This window comes from Micropterus dolomieu, linkage group LG13 (assembly GCF_021292245.1).
Source record: "Micropterus dolomieu isolate WLL.071019.BEF.003 ecotype Adirondacks linkage group LG13, ASM2129224v1, whole genome shotgun sequence".
In the NCBI taxonomy this organism is placed as follows: Eukaryota; Metazoa; Chordata; class Actinopteri; order Centrarchiformes; family Centrarchidae; genus Micropterus; species Micropterus dolomieu.
In genome coordinates this window covers 28,402,333-28,429,259 of record NC_060162.1, presented here as the reverse complement: position 1 = coordinate 28,429,259, position 26,927 = coordinate 28,402,333, and the positions used below count along the sequence as shown (strand labels likewise).

Here is a 26,927-nt window from a genome sequence, read left to right as displayed (position 1 = left end):
ATTTGCATGGGATCTAGCGAAGATAGGCAAACATGAGGATGGGCTCTGTAGAACCTGCAATCAACAACAGACTGTTAATCATGTGTTTATGGAATGTCAACAGTATAAAAGGCAAAGAGAACAACTTTATTCTGAGGTATCAGGAGATGGATTACAAGCAGTGACATTGAGAGATATTTTGAATCCTCATGAGAACCAATCAAGGATAGTGGAAGCAGTCATGGATTTTATATCTGCAACAGGATTAGCCCTCTGAGAATGAAGGTGCTATAAAGCGATACCGAGACTGAACTGTGGGTGGCAGCAATATGCCGTAAGGCATCTAGTCTGCCGGAAAGCCAGTAGAAGAAGAAGAAGAAGATGTCATAGGCTGGACTACAAACGAGCTGTTTTCAGGCAGTTCAGAACAGAGTTTCCTGTGGGAGATGGGAACTCACTTTGGACTGGACTTTGGGCTTTTTCACTTTGCAAACGTGTTACATGCGCAGAAAAGATATCTAACTGAATAAAGGAGAGGGAAAAGCCAAAAAGCATAATTTGACCTCTTTAAGATGATATCTGTAAACCACTCACACTACAGGATCATTTGGGCCAATCAGTTAAGACCTGCCTCGGCTCGGGAACAGGATTGTTGGGAGGAGCGAATCGGACCCAATATCAGCTCCATGATCCTCTAGTGTGCTTGCTACTACATGTAGTGAAGTAAATTAAAAGACAACATTCCCCACTGAAATGTAGTTAAGCAGATATTTAAAGTAGTGTAAAACGTCAAACTCAAATTACAACTACATCAAAAAACTGTAACGTTACTGGAGTAAAAACCTAGTTACTTTCCACCTCTGGAAGTAACGTTAGTGCAGTGACTGATCAAGCTTATTAATTTAATCTGACTGCCTTATGGGTACTGCAGCTAAATGTTACATCTATAGTACATTAGTGATAACACTAAGACCAACGCGGAGGGGATCCGTAGTTTAAACATCTGATGTTACTCAGTAACGTTATCCTGGCGCCATCTTCCTCTTGTTTTACTTTACCCACTTCTCTAAAGTACTCACTGGTTACCGTAATCCCTCTAAAAAACAGCACCAGTGCTATTGCCACCCACCTTCATTTTCCCACTCTGCTAGAGAGTTTCTGTCACTTTTCCTCACGCTGCCGATGAACTCCGGAGGGACTGGCTCTATGTGCTGATCCAGGCTAGCAGACGGGGAGGCTGCCGCCCTCGCAGCCCCTTCACAGTGCTCCTTCAGTCCTTTTAGGTCCAGCTGAGACAGCTCCGTGAGGAAACGGTCCCTCTCCTCCTCACAGAGCTCCTTCCAGAACTGCAGGACGTGAGCCTGTCCTGCATTCTCCAAACTCTGCTCCACTTGCTTCAAGGAAAGCATTTTGTGTCGGCAACAAAGCGCACCGTGAACACATCGAGTCTCTCAGCAGCCTGTATGTGCTGTAGGAGTGCGGTATTTTGTAGGAAATGACCGCGTGTCAGGAACTCGTGACTGCGGATCCAAAGAAGGATTCTGTGGTGAAGGGTGAAACACTCACATATGACAGGATATGCTGCTGCAGCCGGATGAAAGAAACCTGTGTGTGCAGTCAGGTTTACAGGAACGGCCAAACATGTCTGACCGCTTTCTGCAAACCGAGGAGTACACTACTTCTATTCAAAGAGGCTTTATTGGTACGGAAGACGTTTACATTACCGAAGCAGGCGTGAAATAAAACATTCACAGAAGAACTGTTTTTTTCTGATACAGTATAAAATAATAGAATAATAATTAAAACAAACAAACTGCAGTTTAAATTCTACAAATAAGGGAGAATGTAAACTTCCTCTCAGTCAGTCAGCAGTGAGCATGAGACCGTGAGAAAGACGTGATGACTCAGCATCTTTCATTAAATGAAATTAGTTTACGTGTGGATTGAAAATCAGTAGCCTGCAGCAGCACAATGTTACCGTCAGAGTGCTGGATATATATCGTAACGTGTTTTACCGGTTTTTACACAGCGTTTTACTTGAGGCCTTAATATCCAGGCATAACCACAGACGTTTCAGCATAGCATTTTTCTTCTTCTGTGGTTTCTTGGAGTTCTGAGCCAATCAGCTCCCCAGGGACCATCTGCAAGTTGCACGCTACAAGCTAGAGTTATTGTTATGAGTTCTTGGTTTTATTTGTGTTCTGATTTCTGAAGGTTTTTTTTATGTTGATGTTCTGCTTTGAATGATAACTTGTGTATGCAAAGTTTAATAAGCACTTTTCCCCTTCAGCAGACACATAGAGCTCCCTGCACAGTTAAGGTCAAACATTTAAGTGAAAAAAACTAAAACACATTTATGTCAAGTAGGCTACTTTAAATACAGGATCTGAGTAGGCTACTTTGATTCCTGCCTTTTAGATTGAGTTGTACACACTACATGTATCTGGTGTAGATGGGGTAGGCAGTTTAGTTCAGAAGCATTCTTTGTTATATTTGTTGAAATTCTTTTTACATCCCGGCAGCAATAGGTCAAATGCTGTGGCTGTCGCAGGACTGTTTTGGTGTGAATGAATTTGGTCCGTCTGGCAAGAGATACAGAAGTACCTGCTGTTGCACCTCCAGTCTATAGAGCAGCTTCTTCCCCCAGGCTGAGACTACTTAATTAATCCTCAGCACTGCACCATGTAAAATAGTTAGATTTCTATGACTTGTTTATTTTTGTTTTTGTGAGTAACATAAAGTGGAACTACAACCTAACCTTGTAACACAACCCTGGAAATCTACCTTATAACCTGGAACAATGTGAATGGATCCAAGACTGGAAGTATTTGGTAAGTTTTCCACCACTGTCTGATCCTATTACTACTTCTCCAATTACAGTATTACACAACTTCTACACATCGGCGACTGACTGAAAGTAGTTGAGTCTCGTTTTTTGCACTTATTAAACAACTTCCCCACTTTTCTGTCTGGTCTGGTCACGCTGTACCTTGGTGTGACTGTTGTCTCTCACATGGCTGCTTATTGGTATTGGCTCTCTGCCCACTGAGTCTTTTAACCTTTGTGAAAAGTGTCAACAGCACATCTGTAAACCCCTGTCTGCCTTGAAATGTCTGCCTGGAAGAGATCTTGCTGATGCAGTATAACTACCTTGTGTGTTGTTGCTGTGTCTCAGTCTTGCCATGGTGTATGACTTTTGACACTAAACTGATACTCATACACCTGATGATATGCCTACACTATCCCTGACTTTGTGCAAATATACCTAGAAGAATCAATGCTGTTTTGAAGGCAAAGGGTGGTCACACCAAATATTGATTTGATTTAGATTTTTCATCTGTTCACTCGCTTTGTATTTTAATTGATAAATATAATCTATTAAACACATTTCTGTGAATATACTGTATGTGTATCTATAAATATGACAAACACAAATTACAAAAGAACACACTGTAAAACACACATTAGTTACTACCTACTCGAGTACTGTGCTTTGTACAATGTTTATGTACTTGTAATTTCCTTTATAAAATTAAATACCCTGTAATTTATTTTTAAACATTTTTGGCTAATGGACCCTTATAAAAAGTGTCTAGTAGAGGCCTCTTGTCACACGTTTCAGATATCAACAGATGTTAATAGCAGTTCCTCCAATAAGACAATATTCCTTTAAACGTCTCACATAACTGTGAGGCCTTTTATTGCACTGACAAAAACAAACGTGCCACGTGGTGCAAGCTCAGGTGTGATTTCAGTTATAGTTGAAAATCCAGCGGGGGCGGCTGTGTCTCAGCAGGTAGAGCCGTTTGCCTGCTAATCAAAAGAGCGGCGACCCGGCTCCTCCAGTCTGCATGTTGAGGTGTCCATCGGTCAAGATACAGAACCACAAATTAATTTCTGTTCTGCTGCTTACCACAGCCATCTGCCATCAGTGTATGATATGTTTGTGAATGTGACGTAGTGTAAAAGCCCTAGAAAGGCGCTATAAAAGAACAGACCTTTTACCATCAAATGGAGTCATATCAAACAGTGCTGAACTAGTTTATTTGACAACCGAGATATACAAGCATAAATACAATCATAACATTCTTTCAATGGATGCATCTACAGACAAATACTATACAAGAACTCACATACGCATTCTTTCATCTCCATCACTTACAGCTAGCATAATAAAATAAAATAGAAATATATATATACTGAATACATTTTCTAAACGATGCCACCATTTACCACTTTACATTGTAGCATTCAGTTTGTGTAGTCAGATCCTGTGCATTTCAAGTTCCACTGCTTGTTGGTAAGTACAACATACAGGCAGGTAAAGGCTACTTTTAAGACATTAGAGCTTGACTTTTCACAGTACAAAATATGGGAAAAAAATGTACACGCAGCCATATGACACCATTCTGTGTCACCACTTTATGCATATATGATATCAGCGCGAGGCGAGGGCTTAGAGGGGAAGAGGAGGAAAGAGGGATGGACTGATATGCTTCCAAACCTGCGAATGAGGATAAACAAAAGGAGCAAATGTAAGCCCTCCACCGGCTACAAAGACACAGCGTGACTTCAAAAGCTGCTCAAGTGAGGCAGCTGACAAAAGCAGTCAGGCATTCTGAATGTCACAAGGAGACCAGCAACTGAGACTGCAGCTGGACCAAACGCACACAGATTGTACGGAACATTGGTTTGTATAGCAGGGGAGCTGCCTGTTGATGAAAACAGCTACTTTCCACATATACTTCAACATGATGTCATCGTGTTCAGGCTGCATCTATCACTGCCCATAATGTGTTTATTCTTCAGGATATATTCCTGATACTGTGTTTTTGCCTGAGCAGTGTTTCCAGCTGAAATGCAGGGTTCATAACTTATCACCATAACAAACTGCTGCTGAAGAGAAATCAGACGTGTCATCATTAGAACCTTTATATGGGGCCCCAAAAGATTCAACAGAAAATAAATGCTAAAAAGTAAAACTATGAAATAAAATTTATGCAAAATATAGACATGAAACAATAATGTGTGAAATAATTTAATATTATTTCATCATCTTATTTTCATAATAACAGAGTTTGATGTGACTTATTTTAAAATGGAGAGCCTAAGTCCCTGCCCTTCTGGTGGACGACCATAGGAAAATATGTATGGTAGTCAAAGGCGAGAGACAATTAATTTTTTGATCCCATTTGAACCGTGCCCTTAATTACTCTAGGATGTTTGTTAATTTCAAATATAATTTTGCAAGTCAAGAAAGTTGCAGTTTGTCATTAAACTGTCAAAGTATAAGATTGTGAAAATATGTAATTAGAAAGACCACAAACACAAAAGTTGCATATTGACATCATAACTTTTCCTCTCACTGGAGCTAACGTCACTGAAGCTAACGTCCAAGAACTACCATGAGTAGATGATGTGATGAAAGGACCAAGAGTCGTTGGATTAAACATCAGGTGAGAAACATCTGTATGTGGAACACAGCTAAATTACCTAGCTAGTAGCAACCAAGCTATGAAACTTTGCTAGCATTACAGCTTAAACATGTTGGTAGGTGTAGCTCATTGAGTGGTTTCACACAAAACTAAATGTTACTTTGCTGTACAACAAACTGCGATTTTCTTGACAGGCAAAATTATCTTTTAACAGACATCATTTACTATCCTACACCCTTTTTCAGAAGTCTGAATGGCATTCCTACAAACAACACTTTGCATGCCACTTTTTACTTCAGAATCACTTTGATATTATTGCTCAAGCCAACAGGTGCCAACTGGCCGAGTAGCTACCAGTATCCAACCGAAAAATCCCTCCTTCCAAAGCCACTCCTCAGAAAATCATGTTTATACTGTGTGCACAGGCAGTGTGCTCACACAGGTAGGCAGGAAGGTCAGGCCAGCCAATCATTTCATTCGGTCTGAATGAATGGGACGTGCTTATTGAAGTCCTGCAACTGCCAGATACTGGCACAGAGCGTTTGATTTGATTGCTGTCAGGTTGTAAAAAGAATATCAACAAATGTAACAAAAATGCTTCTGAAATAAACCGCCTACCCCTGCTTTAAGCCTGCTAGTTTAAATACTGAACTTATGCTTAAGGACCCCTCTTGGTTGCGGTGACTCTCAGTTTTTTACCCATTTTATTGACTAATCTGTTTTATACCACCTTTGGCTGCAACATTAGTCAAGTTATCTACGTAAGTTACATGACGTTACATGCGTAAAGTAAGTTAAATATGCTAGCCAAGTTAACTCATGTACGCAAGTTAAATTAAGTCAGCGTTGACCTTTGGTTTCACACGGGACACGAACAGTGGCCTCCTGGGAAAGTCCTGTGTTAATGTGACCCATCCATCCGTTCCGACCTTGTCACAATGTGTTGTCTCTCTTTATATTACATCACCTTACTTTTTTTCCCCCTCTATGCCATTTGTGCATAACATGACAGGGAAGAGACTAAAGGGTGGGAAATGACACGCGAAAAGTTCCTTGTCATAACATGCAATAATATGTACGACACAGGCGTGTTATTCTTGTGGCATTCGGTAATAACTGTAGTGCATTCAGCCCCAGCAAAATGTTGGAAATGTTTATTTAAATGGAAAAAGTTGTGCCTTGCAACTATGATTTTTTTAGCCTCAAGAAATAGGTTGAAATACATCTTTAATAGTAAAAAATATGCTTGTTACAGTCCAGAATAGCAGAGAACATCCCCATCGAGTGACAAGGTATGTGGAAACTGTGGGGTGGGATTTATATACACATTGCTGCTGATGGGGGAACTTCTCGGACACACGACCTCTCTACCTAACGAGTTTTCTTTACACTAGCCACATGGTTTTTGTGGTTGCAACTTCTGCGGTACTTCAAGCTCTGTGCAGCAGGTGTTATATAAATAAAGTTTTGCTTGATTGCACTTTACTGAGGGCTCTCTTAGTTTAGTATTGACCACTCCACATCTTTAAGGCTTTGAATTTTAAATCATATCACTCAAAACAAACCACTGGCCTCAGTTTTTCAGCAAGACCACAGATTACTTAAATCAAAAAGCCACCTGAAAGTTATGTATTCAGCAACCAACAGATCAACCAACAGATCACATATTCAGTCATTAATCCTTTTTTGTAAATAAATAAATAAATATATACGGACATAAAAAAAAAAAAAAATTTCAAGCAGAGTACCTAAAAGTGCTTTTAATGTTCCACAGACTCCACCTCTCAGTGTTTAGGTGCATTTACCTAGGAGAGGCTTGGCAAGCAAGGCACTCATGGAAATCTGTGGCCATTTGACACAGGCATCAGTCAGGGTGAGAGCGCTGCCTCGGCTTGGATGTCCTGCCATCTGACTTATTTACATTGTACAAAAATGGAAAATGTCTTTAGCCGACAAGCTGGTGAATGTTCCTTAGAGGTCCAGCTACCGACACTAACCTCAAAACGTTATATTATTGGTACTAAAAATATCACTCTACAAAAACATTGCAAGGCAAGATCAGTATGACGATTGAAGGGACAAACTCAGTGTCTTATTCTCCCAACATATTTAGAGCACCAAACTAAAAAGCTGTCCTCAACAGCACTGCCTCGTAGTAACATTGTTAAACACAAAGTAAAGTTTAATCACACGTGTTTTGTTAAATCAGCTGGGCCCGATGGTTAAGATATCTTCTTCTTTTTTTTTTTTTTTGCTCTTCAGTGAAAACAGCTTATGCCTGCTTTGGCTGACACTACAGTCAAATCTGCGGAAGAGGATTAGGGCCACATGTGAAATTTTTTTTAGAGTTCTGACTTTTTTCACAGAATTCTGACTTTAATCTCCTTAATCCTCTTCCGCACAAATCAGTACACACATGGCCTTCCTAAACTTTAATTAGCTGACTTGATATGAAAATGTAAATGACACCTAATTAGAAATTTCTACAATTATGGCAAGAATTCAAACTTTTGTTAGGGGGTGCAAAGGCCCCCACTGCTTTACAGTGTGGACATCCGTGGCATCTAAAAACAGGCAAGCTGCTCTTGAGTCATTTATCCTCATCTTTGTATCAATGACTACTGCTGCTTTTAATCCTGTCTCATTGTGACGACCAGCCCGACGTCCACAGGTCGCATTCCTTTTGTTGTTGCAGCCTTCTTTCTCTTGCTGTCACTCAGGTTACAGGTAAATGCTTAACGACTTTGGGAGGAGTTATTCTCCATAAAACAATTAATAATAAAAGGCATGTCTATTGTCTTTAAATCACACCAACAGCCCTATTGGATCTGCTGACACAATATTTAAAAAAAAAATCACTCTATACAAATGAAAAACTGAATTCAGAGAAATAGAAGAAACAAAATACATGCTTGCTCAGCTCAGTAACTCAGGGGTTTGCTGCTGCAGCCTTCATTGGTCTGGTATGACCAGTAGCTAATGTTCGAAAACTTAAGATAGATGCTATGTAACTGACATTACAGAGTCACGTCACTGATATTATAACCTTTCTAACAGACACTTTTCTGTTTTTCTGAATTAATGAAATACCTCAAACTCCTTGCGGGAAGCTCTGACCTGCATGGAGTAGGCCACGGTTGTTGATGCTTATCAGCCTGACCCTCCAACAACAACAACATGGGCCTTTATGATTTAGAATGGGGTCATTAAACTGATAACACTGATACTATCTGTATCACTTAAAGTCAGGAGTATCTCCCAATGTCTAAAAGCCAAACCAAGATAAAACTGGATTAAACTAAACAGGTGGGACATGTTTGCCTCCATGAAATCGAGCTAAATGAGAGCTTTCTTGAGAAATTGAGGTATCTTGTTAATAAAAAAAAAAAAAACCCAGAACAAAATCTTTTTTTTTTTTTTTAAACCTTCAAATCTTCTCTCATAATTATCTCTAATTTTTTTTCCTCAAGTGAATGCATTATGCTTCCGTAGCTTGGTGGCTGTTTGGGCAGCAGGAGAGCAAGAGACAGAGCTGGAACGCTGTATGAAATATGATAAGATCATACTATTTGCACTATTCCTAGAACCTTACCAAAGGTAGGATTAAAAACATAAGGCTAATGCCGGAGGAAAGGGGTGAGTCAAACGACTGGATTCATCCCTGTGGAAGCATTAGCATGTGTTCAGGCAATTTAATGAAAATGCCTATGGAAACTGACATTTAGGCCTCAAGGGGTGTTGGAGTGTCTATAATGGAAAGGCTGACCCTCTGGGGAGGATAAAGAGAAACATGTCTGCTGAGGAATTTTGATGACAATGACAAATACACAGGTCAACAACATAAAATTGCACATATCTGCATGACGTATTAAACAATATTGTTTTTGAGAGTTTAGTTGTGATTGTGATCTATATGCATGGCCTGTCATCTGTAGTCGGCCGGACGTAAGGATAAATGATGGCACTAACGTTTGTAGATGTGAAAAGCTCTTGAGCTGTTGGGACTAGGGATGCAGAATAATATTGGCACGTCATCAGTATCGGCCCGAAATTACATTGCTGCCGATAGGACAGGCCAATAAGGGGACACTTAAATTATGCACATGCGACATGAGTATGTCTGCAGTGTAGAGGTTTTTTGAAGTGTGTGAAACAGATTGCAAAGTTGCTATTTGCAATGATTGCTCAGCGTCAGTCTTGCGAGGAGGAGCCAAATAGCATTCCTTCAACACTACACATTTAATTGTCCATCTAAAGAGCTGCTGATGTTCTCAGCAGTTAAGTGGAAATAAATATATGCATATATCGCATCCGTTGGAAAATTTCGGCATATCAGATATCGGCAAAAATCCAATATCATGCATTCCTAGTTGAGACCTAACTACAGCAAAGTTCATTCTTTAATGAGGTCTTGTTTGACCACTGATCACCTTGTTACACAGAACAAAGCTGCCATCTACATAAAAAAGGAGCATATTACATGCACAAAGGGAATCTGCATACCTGCAAAAGTTATGTCCACATTACATTTGTGCACAGTGTACTTCAAATGATTAGTGCTGTGCAAGTCTTCCACCAGGTAGACATGGGAAATGCTTTCAGATATCCTTAACAAAGCCCTTCAAAGCAAAGGTTCTTCCTTTACACAGGCCAGCAGGACTGTTCCTGCCATTTCAATGTCAGTGCCCAAAACAAGCAGGTACATTTTACTGGTACAACAGTAAACAACTTCAATTAATTACATGTAAACTTTTGTCTTCCTAAACAGAGATTAACAGGTGTTGTAGCACAGCTGGATTGCTAAATGATTTAAATAGAGCAGCTAACAGGCTTTCCTACATGTTCACATTCCTCTTCATTCACATTTAACATTTATCCTTTAAATACTGGAATTTGATTATTTGATTGAAATATACGGAATGGTAGCTGCTTGTTTCTTAGAGCCCAGCACAGTCAATCTTCAGCTCAAAAGAAAAGGAAACAAAATAACCTTTGGCCTCCTTCCTCACTTTGACTGGACCCCCAGCGTGAGCTTCAGGTTCTCGTAAACAACGTAGCTGATGCTGACAGATGGAATGACTTTCATGAAGTTGGGTGCCAGGCCTCGGTAGAGTCCCATGGGCCCCTCGGTCCTAATGATGTGTCTGAACAGGCCCGTCATGGTCATCTGAGGGCCTCCTTCCAGGGTAGCTGAAGAAAACAAAGTGAGGATGGGCTCATCAAACCATGCGCCCAACACAAAGCTAATCGCTTGAATCTAAACAGATGAACAAATCTCTGTATTGGGCTGACAGAGACATGGTTACAATGTGGCCTCAGTATAGGCATGTGATTGCTTTATTCTGCAGCACTAAATTCCATTATTGAAATTTACAGGCGTGGATGTTTTGTAATTCAAAATGTGCCCACAAATAGAGTAGAACAAATAGCCTTATACAGCAGATTAGGGGCTTTGTTTGTGGTAATGATCAAATCTCATGAACAAGTGGCATTCATCGGGAGAGAGAGGGAGATTTAGGATTAGAAGAAAAGTTTTCTACTAGAGGCTAACTAATGGGTAATCAATCACTCGGGGTGTTCCTGGAACATATAATCAAGTCTTCATATCCTTCTAATAGACAGCAGCGTACAGTGCAGTAGAGCTCTGCAGTGACTGACCTTGGCCCTGCATTCGAGTCCTGACCAGGGCTAGTGGGTAGCTGGCCAGCTGGCCACACGTGCTGGAAGTGGTGCCACAAGCCAGCAGCACAAACACTCCCGGATCAGCGCTGTCTGTGGCAAAGCGCTGCAGCCAGGAATTCTTCAGAGTCTGACAGAGGGGAGGAGGAGAGCAAAGGGGTGAGACTGAAGTAAAGAAACAACAAACAGAAAGACAAGATATCCCCCGACAACAACCACACACCTCATAGACAGCTAGGTCGATGCCAGCGTAGGGAATGATGCCCAGCATGTTGGGGACGTAGCCTTTGTAGAAAGCAGCCACACCTTCCTTGTGGAACATATGTTTGGCACAATCCAAAATGCCAGAGTACTGGCCCGTCCTCCTCAGGGCTAACCGTGTCTTCAGGACCTGAGAGGACAGGAAGTGATGTCAGGCTCTCTGATAGATGAAAGATGCCTCCACTTTGTTGCGCGAGAGTCGTAGAAAATCTTTCATACTTGAACAAACACCGACTAACATACCATGTCGTGGATTATCTTTCATATTAAAATAAGTTGTGTGTTCTGGACCTCATGGGTTCAAGGCTAAAAGTTAAAATGGGCCGTCAGTGACAAGACAAAGAAAATACACTTGGATGTTTCTGCATACAAACATGTCAGGAGCTGCGAGTAAGCGAGGTCTTGTCTGTGTTCATCGGCCTCTCACCTCCATGGGGTAGATGCTGCTCTGAGCGATTGCTCCAGCCAGTGAGCCTGCCACCAGTCTCTCTGAGATGCCCAGCGTCTCCTGGTTGCTTCCAATTAATCGTTTAATCTACAGACAGGACACCCTTTTTTGTAACAACATAACATATGACAGCTTATTGCAGTCAGAGCTGTAGCGGTGCATACCTGTTCGTAGGCCATGAACTTAATAGCAGACTCGGGGGCGATTTTGATGACATTGATGCCGTTGCCTCGCCACAATGACCTCACACCGCCCTCTCGGATCATTTGGCCGAACCCCCCAGCGATGCGCATGCTGTTGCTCTTGGAGGCATGAACCTGGCAGGCCGGGACCAGGACAAACCGTAAGCATGTATTCACACAGTTATCACAAATTCACTTCCCTTTCTTCAGTTGGTCTAGAATGAAAGCTGCCTAAATACTCCCTCATTCAACAGCTGAGTGTTGGGTTTTACCTGCATGAGTACTTTGAGCCTGTCCAGCGGTGCTGTGCAGGTTCGAGACACAGCACCAGCTCCTCCTCCAGCCACTAGGTGTCGCCACCACATTCCTGTTTTCTTCTCTTCTGCCGTGAACTCATCAGGCACCAACAAACTCTCCCCAACATCAAAGATCTGAGGAGCAAGCAGAGGGGTTCAGGCCTTGTGAAGCTAATCCACAGTAAACAGATGTTTTAAATAGCCAGAGTCAGACAGACAGGGAAGGACCAAACCCGGGTTTAACACAAACCCTAAGTACAGAAGTGCTGTGTGAATGTGTCTATCCCAGGAGGTCTATTTCTTCCTGATGCAGACTCAGTGAAAAACGTAAATATTACAACTAAGTAATTTCATAATGATGATATTGATAGCAAAGCATTTGGACTGGATTAGTATTACAGGACAAATGCAGCGATACAATACTTTCCCTCCTGAGCGGTTCTTAAACTCATCGTCCCAGGAGGCACAGTAGTCTTCAGCAACTGATTCTGGTGGAACATTCTGTGACCTTATTCACCACCAGGCTCATCAAATTATTAAATTATTATTATTTATATTAGTACTATTTAAATATTTACCAGTACTTATACATACAGTTACACACTACTCATATGGCTTTCTCTGAATGTCCATATACCTTTGCAAAAACAAAATGTAAAAATAATAAAGCTTGTGGTATGCAGGCATGTTGATGATATACATACTGTAGATAAATTGTAGTAGGAAAGATGAGATTGGTTTTGCTCTTTGCTTTCGAGGAGAAAGGAAGACTGAGTTACCGTGGAGTGTTTCCAGTAGAGGATGATCTCAGGGATGTTGTCTGCTGGATGCAGGAGGTGGTAATCCCGCCATTCATTCCAGTCAATTGTCATTGTGCCATTTTTATCCATACTGGGGATGTAAAATAAGGCAGACTGTTAGAAATGAGACAGTTTCAGACTGCAGAAAGAATAAGCTGGTACTTAATGGTAATAATGGTAACATTTGTTCTCATGGCTTCCTTTATGAGGTCAGTGCATTATGTTGTAGCAGCATGCTTTACTTGAGCACTCTGTGCCACAACCAAATCACCACATTGTCAGCATTTCTTTGATTTGTCAATGTGATAGTTCTTGCGCTTTAAATCTGAAATAAAAAATAAAGAAATAAATAGCAGATGCAGCACTGGCTGAGCAAGCAGACTATAGAATCTACTACTTACTACAAGATAGGGGCCCAGATTTGACCCCTCCTTATTCTGAGACCAGTCAGAGAGAAGAGACAGACAGACAGACAGGAGGTTAGACGAACAAGACAAGGATCACACTGAGCCATAACAACATGTTTCTGCTAAATAAACAGAACTTAATAGCTCAGGAGTAGTGAGAGGCACCATGGCTGAGCAGACTGAAGCCCTTCTCAGACACAGAACATGGAACATTTCTGGCTTAATGCAGCTCTTAAGAGATACGGTGTGTAAGAACTGAGACTCTCCACCTGTCCAATTCATACTAAAATAGGGGCAGCATATCACATATCAAGTCATAACTGCTGCTAACTGCTGTTAGCTAGTTAGCTCAGTTAGCCGTGCAGCTAACTTAGTGGTCCTTTTAGCTGACTGAAGCACAAGAACCAGAAAGAGGTTAGGAACCGGGTTTAGCAGCCTCTTAGTGAACACATCTAGACTAGGATTGACAGAATGACTGATAAAGATGATTTTGGTGAGTTTTATTTTGTCTCCGTTGAGTTTTAATGAATCGTCTATTATGAGTTAATGAGACAATTAGTTTGGTGAAAGAGAGAAGCATTTCTGTCTTTCAGGACAGCTGGGGAAACAGCCATAGGTGCTTGGACGATATTTGGACCTGGTGAGTGTGACAGTATGGAAGAGGAATGGGTCTATATTCTGTCAATCACTGCGTCACTGATGGATATATTATGCTGTCGAAACCTTAATTAATGCTCTTACATTTGCTTAGAGGGGGCGGCACTGAATAGTTAATCTCCCCCAAATGGAGAATGTCTCTCTACCTGCTTACACACTTTGCCTCTTTTTTCTTTTGAATTTAATGCTGTGTTTGTTACATATTTGATGAAATTAAACATTTTTGTGCTAAGCCCCATCAGAAATAGGCAAACAGATATATTTGCCGTTAGAATTTGAGAGACAGAACATTGTATATAGCTGTATAGTGTAGATAACATAAGGCAGTATAGACTCTGCCTTTTAATTTAATATTATTTTCTTTTAAATAATTATTTTTTATTATTCTTATTGTTTCCCTTTTAATTTTATTCTATTTGTTTTACTTCATTCTTTTGTATGACAAATGTGTATGGAGGGGCACGTTTCTATACCGATTATGATCAAAACCTTGTTAAAACACAAACAAAACATTGTTGTTGGAATCAGACATCCTCCTATCAAACATCCCTGAAGATGCCCACACACTTGTACTTGATCTTGATCTTCTTCTGTGACTTAAACATCCAGACAGAGAAGTTAAAATCTGACTAACACTCTACCCCCTACTCGCAAAGCCGGTAACCAGCTGAGCGAACATTGTATTCATCAGGAACTGCTCTACTACTAACCTTCCTGTAACTCCTCTTCATGTCTCCCACCACTTCTTCATGTCCTACTCCCTCCCCCAAACTTCTCTCTTCTACACATTCTGTCTTCCTATCTGCTGCAACCTTGGCTCCTGGTCTCCCTCCTCCCTCCTTCTCACTCAGACCATCTCCTCTCTACTAGGGATGAAACGGTATGAAAATTTCATATCACGATTATTGTGACCAAAATTATCACGGTTATCAGTATTATCAGGGGATTGTAAAAATGTGTACCGATACACACACTAAAACCATTTCAACAAGTTTTATATTGAAAATTACAATTGCCACTTTGTTTGCATAAAAATAAAACAACAGCAAATACCTTTTGTAAACATATGAAAATCATCTAAGTGTGCATTATAAAGATTTTATATTATATAGTTAATACAATGACCCCGCGGACAATTACATGAAAACAAATAAGTGTTTAGAAGACAGTGATAGTAACTGCAATGAGCCCAACAACTGACATGAATACAGAGGAGTCTGTAGCGTTTCTAGAGATGCTGGTCGGCCTATCTAAACTGCGTAACGTGTTCTCATGTGCAGCGGACGAATACGCACACAGCAGCAGAACAACGTGTAGCCTTTTTACAAGAGCAGCAACACTGAGAGCTTCAGTTTACACGCTGTTAGCAAGTCAGAGAGACAAACCAAAGCTAAAAGTTCACTCACCCTGCGTTCACTATAAGCACTCTCATAAAAACTAAAATGCGACCGGACTTCAGAGTGACTGAAAAGCCTCCGCAGCGTCGTCTTCCGCCGCGACCCAAAGAAACCCGCGCTGCATTCCGCGCATGCGCGCCTGCTTCTGGGAGACGCTGGACAGTGTTTGTTGTGAGATTATAACAGCGTGGTTCACCGTACCCGGTTATCATGGTAATTAAAATGTGTACAGTAATAATAAGCGTCGGGAATTGTACCGTGGTTTACCGTTAAACCGGTAATCCTTTCATCCCTCCTCTCTACTTGATAGATGACATTCACTCCATGTTCATCCACCCACCTGCTGACACCACCTGTTCTACCACCTCTTCATCTCCTATTCTAGCTGCCTTTTCACCCGTCTCTCCCAGTGAGGTACTAACCTTGGTCACCTCCCACCACCAAACACCAATTTATGGGTCTATCTACATTGTTGAATGCATTTATTGTAAGTTTAGATAATAGATCTTGAAAAGGTGGAACACAGCGTGAATTTAATCTCTGTGTATTTAACGCTGTCATGCTGCAGCCTTTAAGTAACTCTGACCGCATTCAATTCAGAAATGTTACAGGTCCGACCGAATGAGATTATTACATACCAGTAGCTCGGGCTTATTCAGACATGAGACCATCATGTTAAAGTGCCAATGCTTTTCTGTTTTCAACTGATTTCAACTCTTGCCTGTACTTGTTAGGAGGGGGTATACAAAGCTCCTCTGAATTAGATCACATGAATAAAAATGAACAGATTTGTGAATCTATTTAGCGTTATAGAGACTGGATGACAGCACTACTCTCACCTTTTGAGAATCTTCTCAGCCTGTTCCTCAGAGATGTTCACTCCGAGGTCACGAAGAGACTGCATGATTTCTTGTGAGTCGATCCGGCCTGCACCACAGAATAAATTATTATTTATCAATCAAAGGTGATGATGTCATCAGGGTTATCTCAGCATTACAAACTGAACATTGAACATTCTTCTTTAATCTGTATCTTGTGAGTAACACAAATTTATGGAAATGCAATACAAAGTCGCTGGAGGAACCCTTGATTTTTTTGTGATACTGACACTCCCATCTGTTCTCAGTAACCTACAGCAGAGTAGGGAAAGAGTAGAGAAATGTAAGTCACTAGTTGTAACAAGATTCCTTACCGTCATTCTTCCTGTCCAGACTCTTGAAGACCAGCCGGAGTTTCTTCTCGTGGTCTCTGAGATAATGAACAAACTCCTCAAAGTCTAACTGTCCGTCCAGGTCTTTGTCTCCTGCTTTCACTATTTTCTGGGGGGAAGAAAGAGACGGGAGAAACCTTTGAGGTACTTGTGTCCATTGATAAACAAGCACGTGAGGGACAGGAACAGCTATAGAGACGGTCATAAAAATATTGCCTCATTTTTGTATTTAAGTAATGTCAAATTAGCTGTATACACAGTAACATTATCCGTAAAGGATATTGACCTGAACTAATTCACCACTGTTGTTAAAGACAGCCCTATTGCTTTGTGGACAGAGTGATGTGACAAACAGCAGCAGAGGTCACAGCGTGGACGCTTCCACCATCTGTGCACTGTTGACTCAGCCAGCAGTTCAGACCACTTTACAGCCATCACACATATCAGGTTATTAGGCATCTTAGACAGTCCACGGCGTACTCTGCCAAAACAGCCTTCCTAGCCAACTGGAAGCATTTCTACAAGGAATTGAGTTTGCTGAAACATAAATCTATATTTACAGGCAGGAAATGGCTAACTGAGGAAAGGAACGGCTGGGTGTGCAGGCCAGTTTCTCTCTCACAGAGCACACCTCAACAATACTTGGAAAGTATTTTCTCTGCCAGCAAGGGGGCAAAACTGACTGACCATGAGAAAAAAACATTTCACTGAAAAAAAAAAAACAAAAAAAAAAAACTTCTTTGCATTTTTGCAAGCTTTAGAATTTACATCAATATGTTTTCTTGCCATGGTAATGCAACTGCAAGGATGAAAGAAGTATTAAGATCTTTAACTTACTAAATAAATATTGCCATATATTATAACAAAGTATAAATACACCTTTAAAAGTAAAAGTCTTGCATTCAAACCATAGTATTAGCAGCAAATAGTATTTAAGGAATTAAAAGTAAAAGTACTGATAATGCAGCCGAATGGATCGTGTAACTTACATTATTATATGTTGTATTACTGCAGTGCTGAACCGATTAACCAGTTAGTAAGCACTAGGGGTGTGACAAGATTTCTTTTCAGGTTGAAAGCGGTATATCACTGTATATACTTTATTTGTCTGACACAGTATGAAGCAATGGAGCTGTATATATACTGTACTGTTCAGTTATTTCACCTTAAATACTTTTAAGAGATGGCAGTGGAGCACCACCACATTTCAGACTTTGGTGCCATCTGCTGGTAGTATCCAGGAAGACTGCAGACTGAGACACAGCAACTTACACTGATGCACTCCTTCACAGACACCACTGTTTCGTCACTCTCTTTGAAACAGTCCTCTGGACACAGCACAAATCCTGACCTATTAATATGCCTTAGAATGTCTCAACAATTATTGCATAGTTGACTCTCTTATAAATGAAAAGCAGTTTCCCCAGCACTTCCGGTTGATTTTTCTCAGAGACGCACTAAAGCAAGTGTGGATATCGCAGGCAAACAACAACACCTAAAACACAGACAGAAAAGTCTCGCACAAAATGAAGTCAATTATTATGATGCAGAATTTTAGTCAGAATTTTAAAAAGCCACCTCTAATAAAGACAGAGTTCATCATTTTTAGTAAAGACGGGTCACACCATTATTGCAGTAAAACAGGATCATCCACACAACACAAAAATAAACTCTGCCCCTAATCCAGCAAAGTAAATTACAGCATTAGAATGAAAGCTAAGCACTTTTTCATTCGTACCTTTTTCCACGTACGATAAGTCATCAATTCATGCGATGGGAGAAATAAACTCAGTTTGAACACTGACTTTATTTCAGATGGTAATCCATTTGATTCAAAATACTCAAACTCATTGTGGTCCTTGTTGGAAATTGGGACATAGAGACACAGACGCATTAGGTTTCTTCTACTGTCTAACTCAAAGTACTAAAAAGTAAATGGACTATACAGAACGCAGGTCGTTGGCTCTTTGTGGAATATTCCTGAAAAACAGTGTCATTAGAGCACAGATGAAGCTCCACACCTGCCCTCCTGCCCACTTGCCTGCCTGTCATTGGATCCATTTAGATTAAAGAGCACTCTCCTCCCATTGGTTCACTGTTAACATGGTAAACACATCTCGCAGAGCACAAGTGACGTCATCATTTCCTACAGTACACTGAGTCAATCTCTCAAACACAGGCAGCACTACACTACATAAGACACACATCATTTTTGTGACCTCGAGACAAGGAAGACGTTGACAAAGCAGTTTGCCTTACTGTGTCATTTCACCACAGAACACGCACCACAGACACAGTGATCACTGCACTACAGCTCAATGACACACACTTTTCTGTGAGATGGTTTTCTCTGTAAATAATCTAATTTATCATGTGCCATGTAATAACAATTTCTTGGGAAAAAAAAAAAAAAAGTGGAAAGTATGTCAATGCACTGACCAGCAATGAACCCAAAGTGAAGCACTCCTACACTACTCAGGAAATGACTGGACACAGCAGATACTGAAGATCAACTCCTTCAGTATCTGCCTTCGTGCGAGTTGAATATTTTCAGTCGCATGAAGCTGAGTCGCGATAGCCTTTCAGCATCGAGATTATCCGGACGTCACCAACAGCTTCAGAGCGTTGTGTGGAGAGGGCCAGGCAGAGCGGGGGAATTGAAATACCGCTGGCCGGCGGAGAGCTGCTAAACTTGGGGGGAAAGTCGAAACAGAGCAGGGAGCAGCACTGCAGCTTTTGGACAAACGAACCCGTAGTCGGTCTGGATTCTGCTCTGACAACTACGCCGTTTGCTTGCAGGAGGAGCTCGGAGTAAACTGCTTTTATTAAATTAGCTTTTTACTTTAGTTTTTGGGATTACAACATTGATTTATCTTCACTCGAGCTTCTCAGCAGCTAGCTTCCATGCACATCCAGTTCCACTGTTGTTGTTTGCGTCGGCTGGCACCCAGAGCTCTACGACTTCATATTTATATAGAAAACGGATAAAACATGGACATGGACATTACTTGGAGAAAAGAAAGCGAGGAGGTTGAACTACCTGGTGAGTTCAGAAAACATGTGTATGTAACTTGTGTTACATACAAGGAAAGCGCTGCGAGAATTAAATTTGCGTTTGGTTTGAATTCCGCATAACACTGACATGGTCCTCTGCTGTGGGCAGACCAACAGTGAATACAGTTCTTTTGTTTGACCTTAAGCAGTTAGATGATGCCGTGCCTTTAATGCAATGAGGTGAACTATTTATACTGTATTTTAGCAGCTCAGTCACCATATTTTGTGTAGAGTCACAGAAATAGCAATGCAATCTGTATGCAATGTTTTGACCAAAAGCTGCTTGACTGTAAACTGTATCTAAGCCAAATGTCACACGCTCATTATTGAGAGGCAACAGAGCGGAGCCACAGTGGTAGCTTACTTCACCCTCATGTATGATGCTGGATTTCCTCTCATACCTGAAAAACAGGCTTAAATCTAAATGTACAACCGACTCCATAGAGTGTCTTATAGCACAAAGAAACACTGAACAAGACATTTTTAGGGGCCCAAATGTTACAATTAACTTTCGTGAAGTGAGAACCTACTGTGAAAGGGTCAAAACTCTGAGACGAAAACAGCACCCAAAAACAAGTCCCGAGCTAGCTAGATGTGCACATTGCAGCGGATACCATTCACCTCTATCATGACTGGCAGGCTGCTGTGGTAGCGACTCGTCAATCACAAGGTAGCCACGAACTAATGACATCATGCTGTGTTGAAAAAGACTTGAAACTAGAGAGTGAGACCATAAACTCATTAGGAAAGTGTTTACTGAGGGAATAAATCAGCCGAGAAGCAGCCTCATTTTTTCATCGACAATGCAGTTGATCAGCGCCTCTGAGCAAGATTATTAGGCTGTCGAATGTTTATTTTTGTGAAATGTACATTTTGTTTTAAGCCTGTTTTTCAGCCCTTCTTTGATCAAGGACGTACCCCTTAATCAAGGCACATCTTCTGTAACTGCTCCTCTGTTGTCAAAACAGTATGGTTAGACTTCAGCTTCCAAATGTTCTCCCTGAGGAACAACACTGGCTAAATATAGGTTAACAAAACTAAGAGCCGTGCTTAGCGACTGTGACACTGTAGGCAGATGCTAACGTCAACATGCTCATAATGGCAATAGTAATATGCTGATGTTTAGCAAGTATGTTTACCATTTCTTAGTTTAGTGCGTTAACATTCTAACATTTACAGCACCTCCGTCCAACTGAGGCTGATGGCCTCAATGTCACATGTTTTCGCAGGTATTTGCTTACAAACGGAACCAAATTTTGACCTAACGATGCAAGGCAAGAGGATCATCAAAGTTATTAGATGAAACGGCTGGAGCTGTAATAATCGGAAGGTCGGCGGTTCGATCCAGGGTTTTCCCAGCCCGCACGTAGAAGTGTCCTTGGACAAGTAGTTTCTTTCTGATGAGCAGCTGGCACCTTGCATGGTAGCCTCGTCACAAAGACCAGGGGATCATCAAAGAAATTTGGACCATGAATGCCTATACCAAATTTTGTTCCAATCTATCCATGATGACATACAAATATCTGACCGGATAGTGGTGCTGGATAAAAAAGGTCAGGGGTTCAACAAAGTCATTAAGATTCATCTTCTATACGTGCAAAATATCTGTACCACATTTTCATGGCTATCCAGCCAATATTTGTTCAAATATAAAGTCAGTGTGACTTTTCTAACACAGAGTACAAATTAACCTGCCATTAATATCATAAAGACTTTAATTCTAAAAAAAAAAAAATAACATAGCAGATTGTAATTATCTATAACTTTGAGTGGTGGTTAAGTTGTTCAAAGAGTTGAACAGTATATGTCTGGTTTGCTCACCTGCTACTTCTACTCAACTGTAGTGAAAAGTTAACTTCATGCACCAAACAGTACTTATCCTGCGGGACAAGAGAATACAGCGACCTGCTTTATTCTACCTGTTCAAAATCCATTGGTGGTGCCACCATGATTAATACTGTGGTCTTCTTTGGAATAACATTACTCCCGCTGATTTCTTTACTATCAGAGGAGTGTGCAGTCTTTTCCTGGAGACCAGCTGGCGGCTCTCTGCAGTTCCCAGTAGCCTCAGTTTTTTTCTCCCCCGGCAAAGGAGTTTCAGCAGGCTTACACTGCGTCCTGCCAAAAAGGCTCTGGCACAGGAAACTCAGCATGTCCTGCAGCATCCTCAAACTGAGGCTCACTGTGTCTGGATGACTGCCCTCTACTCAAACACTACAACCCTTAACACAAAGCACAGAAAAGAGAACTAGAAGAACAAGTATAGAAAGGTCAGCTGAGGACAACGAGGGACTGCAGAGGGGGGCTCCTCCACTTTCTTCGACTTCACTGATCCAGCTCAGTGTCTCATCTTCCCACAGGATCCTTAAAATCCCTCCAGTGACAGACTTCTAGGCTCAGGTCCACAGGCATCAAAAGCATCAAAAAACAAAAGGCTCCTAGCTAGCTCGTTCCGTATAACTTCTGAGGCAATTTATCAAACCTAGAATTTCACACAACATCTCATGTTGGGAATGAGAAAACGATGGCAGCAGCAGACGGGCTTTGCCATTTAGCCAGCTTCAGTATCAGCAGGCAGAGAAATGCAGCAAAGAGAGCCTCCAGAAACCTGCATCCTCACTGCAGCCGAGCCCGACCAATCCCTGCAGCCCATACTGGCAGGTCCGTTTGTTGAGCGATGGACTGAGCCCCTCAGCCAATAAAGGACAGGATAGCAGTGTGGAAAATAATTTATGCCTTAAATTGTCAGCCAGAGTAGACGGGGGGGGGGGGAGGGCAGGGTTTCCCCTTGGTTACCCCTCCCTCACAGAAAAAAAATCTGCTGAGTGATTCCTCTCTCCTCCCTCCCCCACTATCCTCAGAGTCATTCCAAGCACACCCTAAGCATCCAGCAGGCGAACCCATTCACCCGACAGCCTTCACAAGCTTTGCTGCATTTCATTCTCAACTGGCTTCAGAAGTGTGTGTGTTCATGGAGAAAAATAAAAACATACATTATTGCCACCATTCTCCTGACAGGTTGTAAACTATTTCCCAGTTCAAGTGTTGGTGAACTGGCTCAAAATGTCCACTGCAGTTGTCTATTAAACTGCTCTGAGTGTGCACACAACTGCATTAATTGAACCAGAAAAAAAAAATCTCATAAAAAAAAGACCCAAACTTGAATTACATTACTTTTGGCAGAGACATAAACCTTGCTACTGAAATATAAGATATATAGATAATAATATAAGATATTAAACAAAGATGTTTTGTTTTTCAGTATTTGTTTTGTATCTAGAAGTTAATCTTAGAAGGTTTTAAAAGAAGTCAAATTTGGTCAAACATCAGTCCAAGGAACAACAGACTCGTATTTCACTTCATTAAAATCGGCCTCTGCGCATTCTCAGTTTCTTTCTAGGTGACATGGTGCATCACAGGAAGAGGAAAGTCACAGTTTACTACACTACTGTTACTCGGGCTGCTGCCTGACAGTCCACTAAACCATTAGTCGAGAAGAGTCTTAGTCCATCAACTTTTCATTGGTCAGTTAGTCACAGAAAAAACTAACAAACCTCAAACTCCATTCGCTGTGCCTCGTCACCAGGAGAGGAGTATCAGGGGATTGTCGCAACACAAACCTTTACTCTTGTAACATGGAAGTCACTTACGGGAGCACTGTTGCTAATTCTAGCTCTTACTTAGGGCCCTATTAGCTGACTCTACCCGGACTGGGAGATTGGAACACCAGGGGACTGTTGGTAGGCTATTTGTTTACACCGCTAGTACAGGAGCTTTGGACCACCATATGTACACAGCTTACTAAAATTACTAAAGTAAAAGTAGCCCACTAATCTAGCAAAATGAGTACATTTACTTTAGTTGGCCTACTTTAGTACATTCAACAGAAAGTGGGGTCATTCTAATTAAAGATTAGGCTGGCTAAGTAACATAGTTAGATAATTATTTTTGTAGAAATCAGTTAGAGAGAGGACAATCCAATTTGTATGTCATAATTCAAAACCATAAAAATGTGTTTGATATGTGTCTCGTGGTGAAGGCTCATGTACACTGAACACAAAGCTGTCGCAAAACTTGCAGGGACTGATGCATCACCCGAAACACTGACCCCCCCACCCGCCACTTCTTTTCAATGGATAGATGAGAGTAATCTTTCAATGGAGGAGAATGAAATGGTCATCAAGTTCAACACAGCCTATAACATAGCAAAAGTGGAACTCTCTTTCACAATCCCGGGTCTCAGTGATGAAGAAGAATGGGCTGAATGAGAACCCAACCTATGCCAATGACATGGGCTGTGCCCAGTTTATAGCTGTGATATCAGACAACCTCCGGGAAAAGGTTGGTGACAAAAATGCCTCCGCCCCCTACCTATTATTTATGATAGATGGTGCCACCGACATCTCCTCCAAAGTATGTGAGAAGTCCAGGTTGAACACTCCCATGCAGAAGGTTATGAGAGAATATGAACTATTTTGCCAGCCACTGCTTGTGGCAGAGAAACTTAATGTTCAGGTTAAAATATTTTGCAAATATCAAGTCTCAGGTCATTGTCGATCTTTACATCAATGCAAAACTAGGGTATGCAAATTAAGACTACTATTCATCAGCATGCAAGGTCACTGATTAATAACTGCACCAAAAATAAGGGTGCAACCAAAACACGTCTGAGAAACCAACTGAGAAAGTTGGTCGCACCAGTGCTAGCAGTGAATAAATTAGTCTGGAGTGTTTTTTTTGTGTCCCTTCGGACGTTTATTGCCACATATGTTGTCACATACAACAAATTTACCTTGTTAGAAATGTACAGTATAATATGAGTATATCTGGCTGTTAAATGAAAAGAGCTGTACAGTGTTTCAAATAAAGAGGATGGAATGTGCAAAATATTGACCACAGTATGTGCAAAGGTTCACAGTATAAAAAATATGAGCAATATGTGCAAACAGTAACTGAACCCTTTTAACTTTTTTATAATGACTGAAGGTAATAATTAACTGTTTAAAAGGAACTGCAAAAGTATTAACAAGCAGGTGTAACTTGTGCATTCATTGCAAAAAAACACAAAAGATAGATAGAGAGATACACTGACCCCTGACAGTTTCAGGTTGTATGGAGAGAGTAGCCTGTACCAGTGAATTGTTATTAGGGGTTAATCCTGTGACCTCTGTGGTCTTGGACATTTGCCACCATGTCAAACGGCATGTAGAGGGAACCATTATCCAGGGTTGTGCGACTGTCCTCAACAAACAAAGAGAAATTTCCAGAGAAGCAAGGATTTCCACAACTGATCTGCTTCCAGTCCAGAGTCAAATGAGGTCAGAGGGGACTTCCTTACACAATTACTATTTTTGCAAACTAGCAACTTCAACCGCTGCATGATGTGTGTAAAATTAAATATGCATCATTCACTGCCTGTCTGCAGGAATCCGCTTGAAAAAAAACCCTCAAGACTAGTGATTTAATCAAAACCTAAGTCTACCAAAGCCTGTGTCCAGATGTAGCTACTATGCACAAAACAACAATGGCTACCTTATTTCTGCTGTAATTCCTAATTTGGTGATGTTTATCCACATGTTCCACACTGTCATGGTTTACTTCCACTATTATAAGAATATTTCACCAAACTCCAGCAAAATAGCAGAGAATTAAGAGCAACAACAAATACAACTCACACACACAATAAACTGTGTTTATAGAAAGGCAATGATACAACACCAACTGGTATTTTACCCGTTTCATTTGTTTATCATACTAAATAAAGATCTACAGACTGATGGCTGTCATTCAGGCAGTCCTGTCACAGTAAAGGTATTGTGACGTCCCTACAGGTGTTCAAAGCAACATTTTGTTAGAAATGAGATTCAAAGCAAACCCATCTAAGTTTTGGCACTTGTTATGTCATTTCCCCTTGCTTTAAATAATAATAATAATAATAATAATAATAATAATAATAATTTCAACAGGGAAACGGTAAGACTGAAACATCGACTGCAACATCAAGGCAGGAAAAATGACACAAAAACACAACACCTGGTGCAACTCAGCTGAGATGTGTCCACTCACCATGAGCTCATGTTCAGTGCGATGCACCCCTAGTTTCTTCAGCCCAATCGTCAGGTCGTTGACACAGATGCCTCCATCCCCGTTCACATCCAGGACCTGAAACAGCACCTTCAGTCTGTGCTCCTGCTCGGGCCCGCCACATATGTCACATGGATGCGCTGACTGGTCGGGGTCCGGGTGCAAGTCACCGGTTACGGGCTGTCTGGGGACTGGTTTAGTCGGGGAAGCAGAGGGGTCCCCGGCGCGCCCGCCTCCGCCGCCCGGGTCGACCCCTGGGTGTGTGTCAGCTGACCGGCATTCGCAGGACACATCGCTGAGCAAGGGGGGCATGAACGAGCCCTGCTGGTGCATCATGGGTGTCCCGCAATGCTGGAGTCCTGAATATCTTCACACTTAACTAAGTAAGCTACAGTGCCAACCGGCTCAGAGCTAATCACAGCTAACTCGAAGAGTTAAAGAGCAGCTGAGGCCACGGTGAGAGCTCGAGCTGACTACGTTACCACGTCACATGTCCCTCCATTACGCTACCGGCCGGCTTACAAACCAGACCTCTCACTACGAACACGGCGGAAGAGTTCACGTGAGACTGAAAGTGCTCATCTCAGTAATTTCACTTAATAAATCAGCTTATCTAGCTAGCGTGTTCACCGTTAGCCAAATGTTACAGCCCAGACACCGGCGAAGCGAGACGTGCTGAAATGTGAGGATCTTGGGCGGTCAGCGGACCGTAAGTTAAAATACCTCACAGAATCGAACGTTTGAGCTTATGCAGAGCTCGTGTGTCGCACATCACGAAAAAAGACCCTCTTGTTTTAAAGACCGTGATGGATCAGGTGTTTATCCCGATGTTTAAGTGCTGTTCACTTGCCGTCCGTTGAGAAGAGAAAGATGTTGCATTAGAACCGGGTGCGCCAGAAATCTCGTTGTACAACGCGAGAACACAGCGTGACAGAGGTTAAAGGAATTTACTGAGTTATATTACTGAGTATTAACTGGCCTGCAATCAGATGACTCATTTGAAGGACGGGACATGCCTTAAAGGAAGGAATCCATGAA

General features: G+C 41.4%; 2 protein-coding genes across 3 annotated transcripts in view; both read right to left on the bottom strand.

Moving 5' to 3' along the window:
- Positions 1-2,014, bottom strand: part of uap1l1 (UDP-N-acetylglucosamine pyrophosphorylase 1, like 1) — a 32,501-nt gene extending 30,487 nt beyond the window's left edge. The window contains exon 1 of the mRNA XM_046067581.1: positions 1,109-2,014. Coding sequence (XP_045923537.1) covers positions 1,109-1,388 — 280 coding nt within the window. The 5' untranslated portion in view covers positions 1,389-2,014. The remainder of the gene's footprint in view (positions 1-1,108) is intronic.
- A 1,990-nt stretch (positions 2,015-4,004) lies between these two features.
- On the bottom strand, positions 4,005-26,786 carry slc25a25b (solute carrier family 25 member 25b). 2 transcript variants are annotated; one of them, XM_046066817.1, is made up of 11 exons: positions 25,872-26,786; positions 16,734-16,860; positions 16,381-16,468; positions 13,060-13,171; positions 12,257-12,415; positions 11,967-12,119; positions 11,782-11,889; positions 11,317-11,484; positions 11,073-11,223; positions 10,405-10,604; positions 4,005-4,483 (listed from the first exon to the last, which is right to left on the bottom strand). In XM_046066817.1, exons 1-10 carry the CDS (start codon positions 26,223-26,225, stop codon positions 10,420-10,422), a joined length of 1,605 nt encoding a protein of 534 aa, XP_045922773.1. In that variant the 5' UTR covers positions 26,226-26,786; the 3' UTR covers positions 4,005-4,483; positions 10,405-10,419. The 2 variants fall into 2 exon arrangements, with proteins under 2 accessions (XP_045922773.1, XP_045922772.1); XM_046066816.1 differs by having other exon boundaries at positions 4,005-10,604.
- Positions 26,787-26,927: the final 141 nt, after the last annotated feature.

Bases quoted from the DNA above. Each gene is read 5' to 3' on its own strand.
- slc25a25b (XM_046066816.1), bottom strand. From the start codon at position 26,225: ATGATGCACCAGCAGGGCTCGTTCATGCCCCCCTTGCTCAGCGATGTG. The intron at 13,172-16,380 runs GTGAGAGTAGTG...TTACATCCCCAG, and splicing joins GCTGAGAAGATTCTCAAAAG to TATGGATAAAAATGGCACAA. The intron at 11,224-11,316 runs GTGTGTGGTTGT...CCCCTCTGTCAG, and splicing joins TCGACCTAGCTGTCTATGAG to ACTCTGAAGAATTCCTGGCT.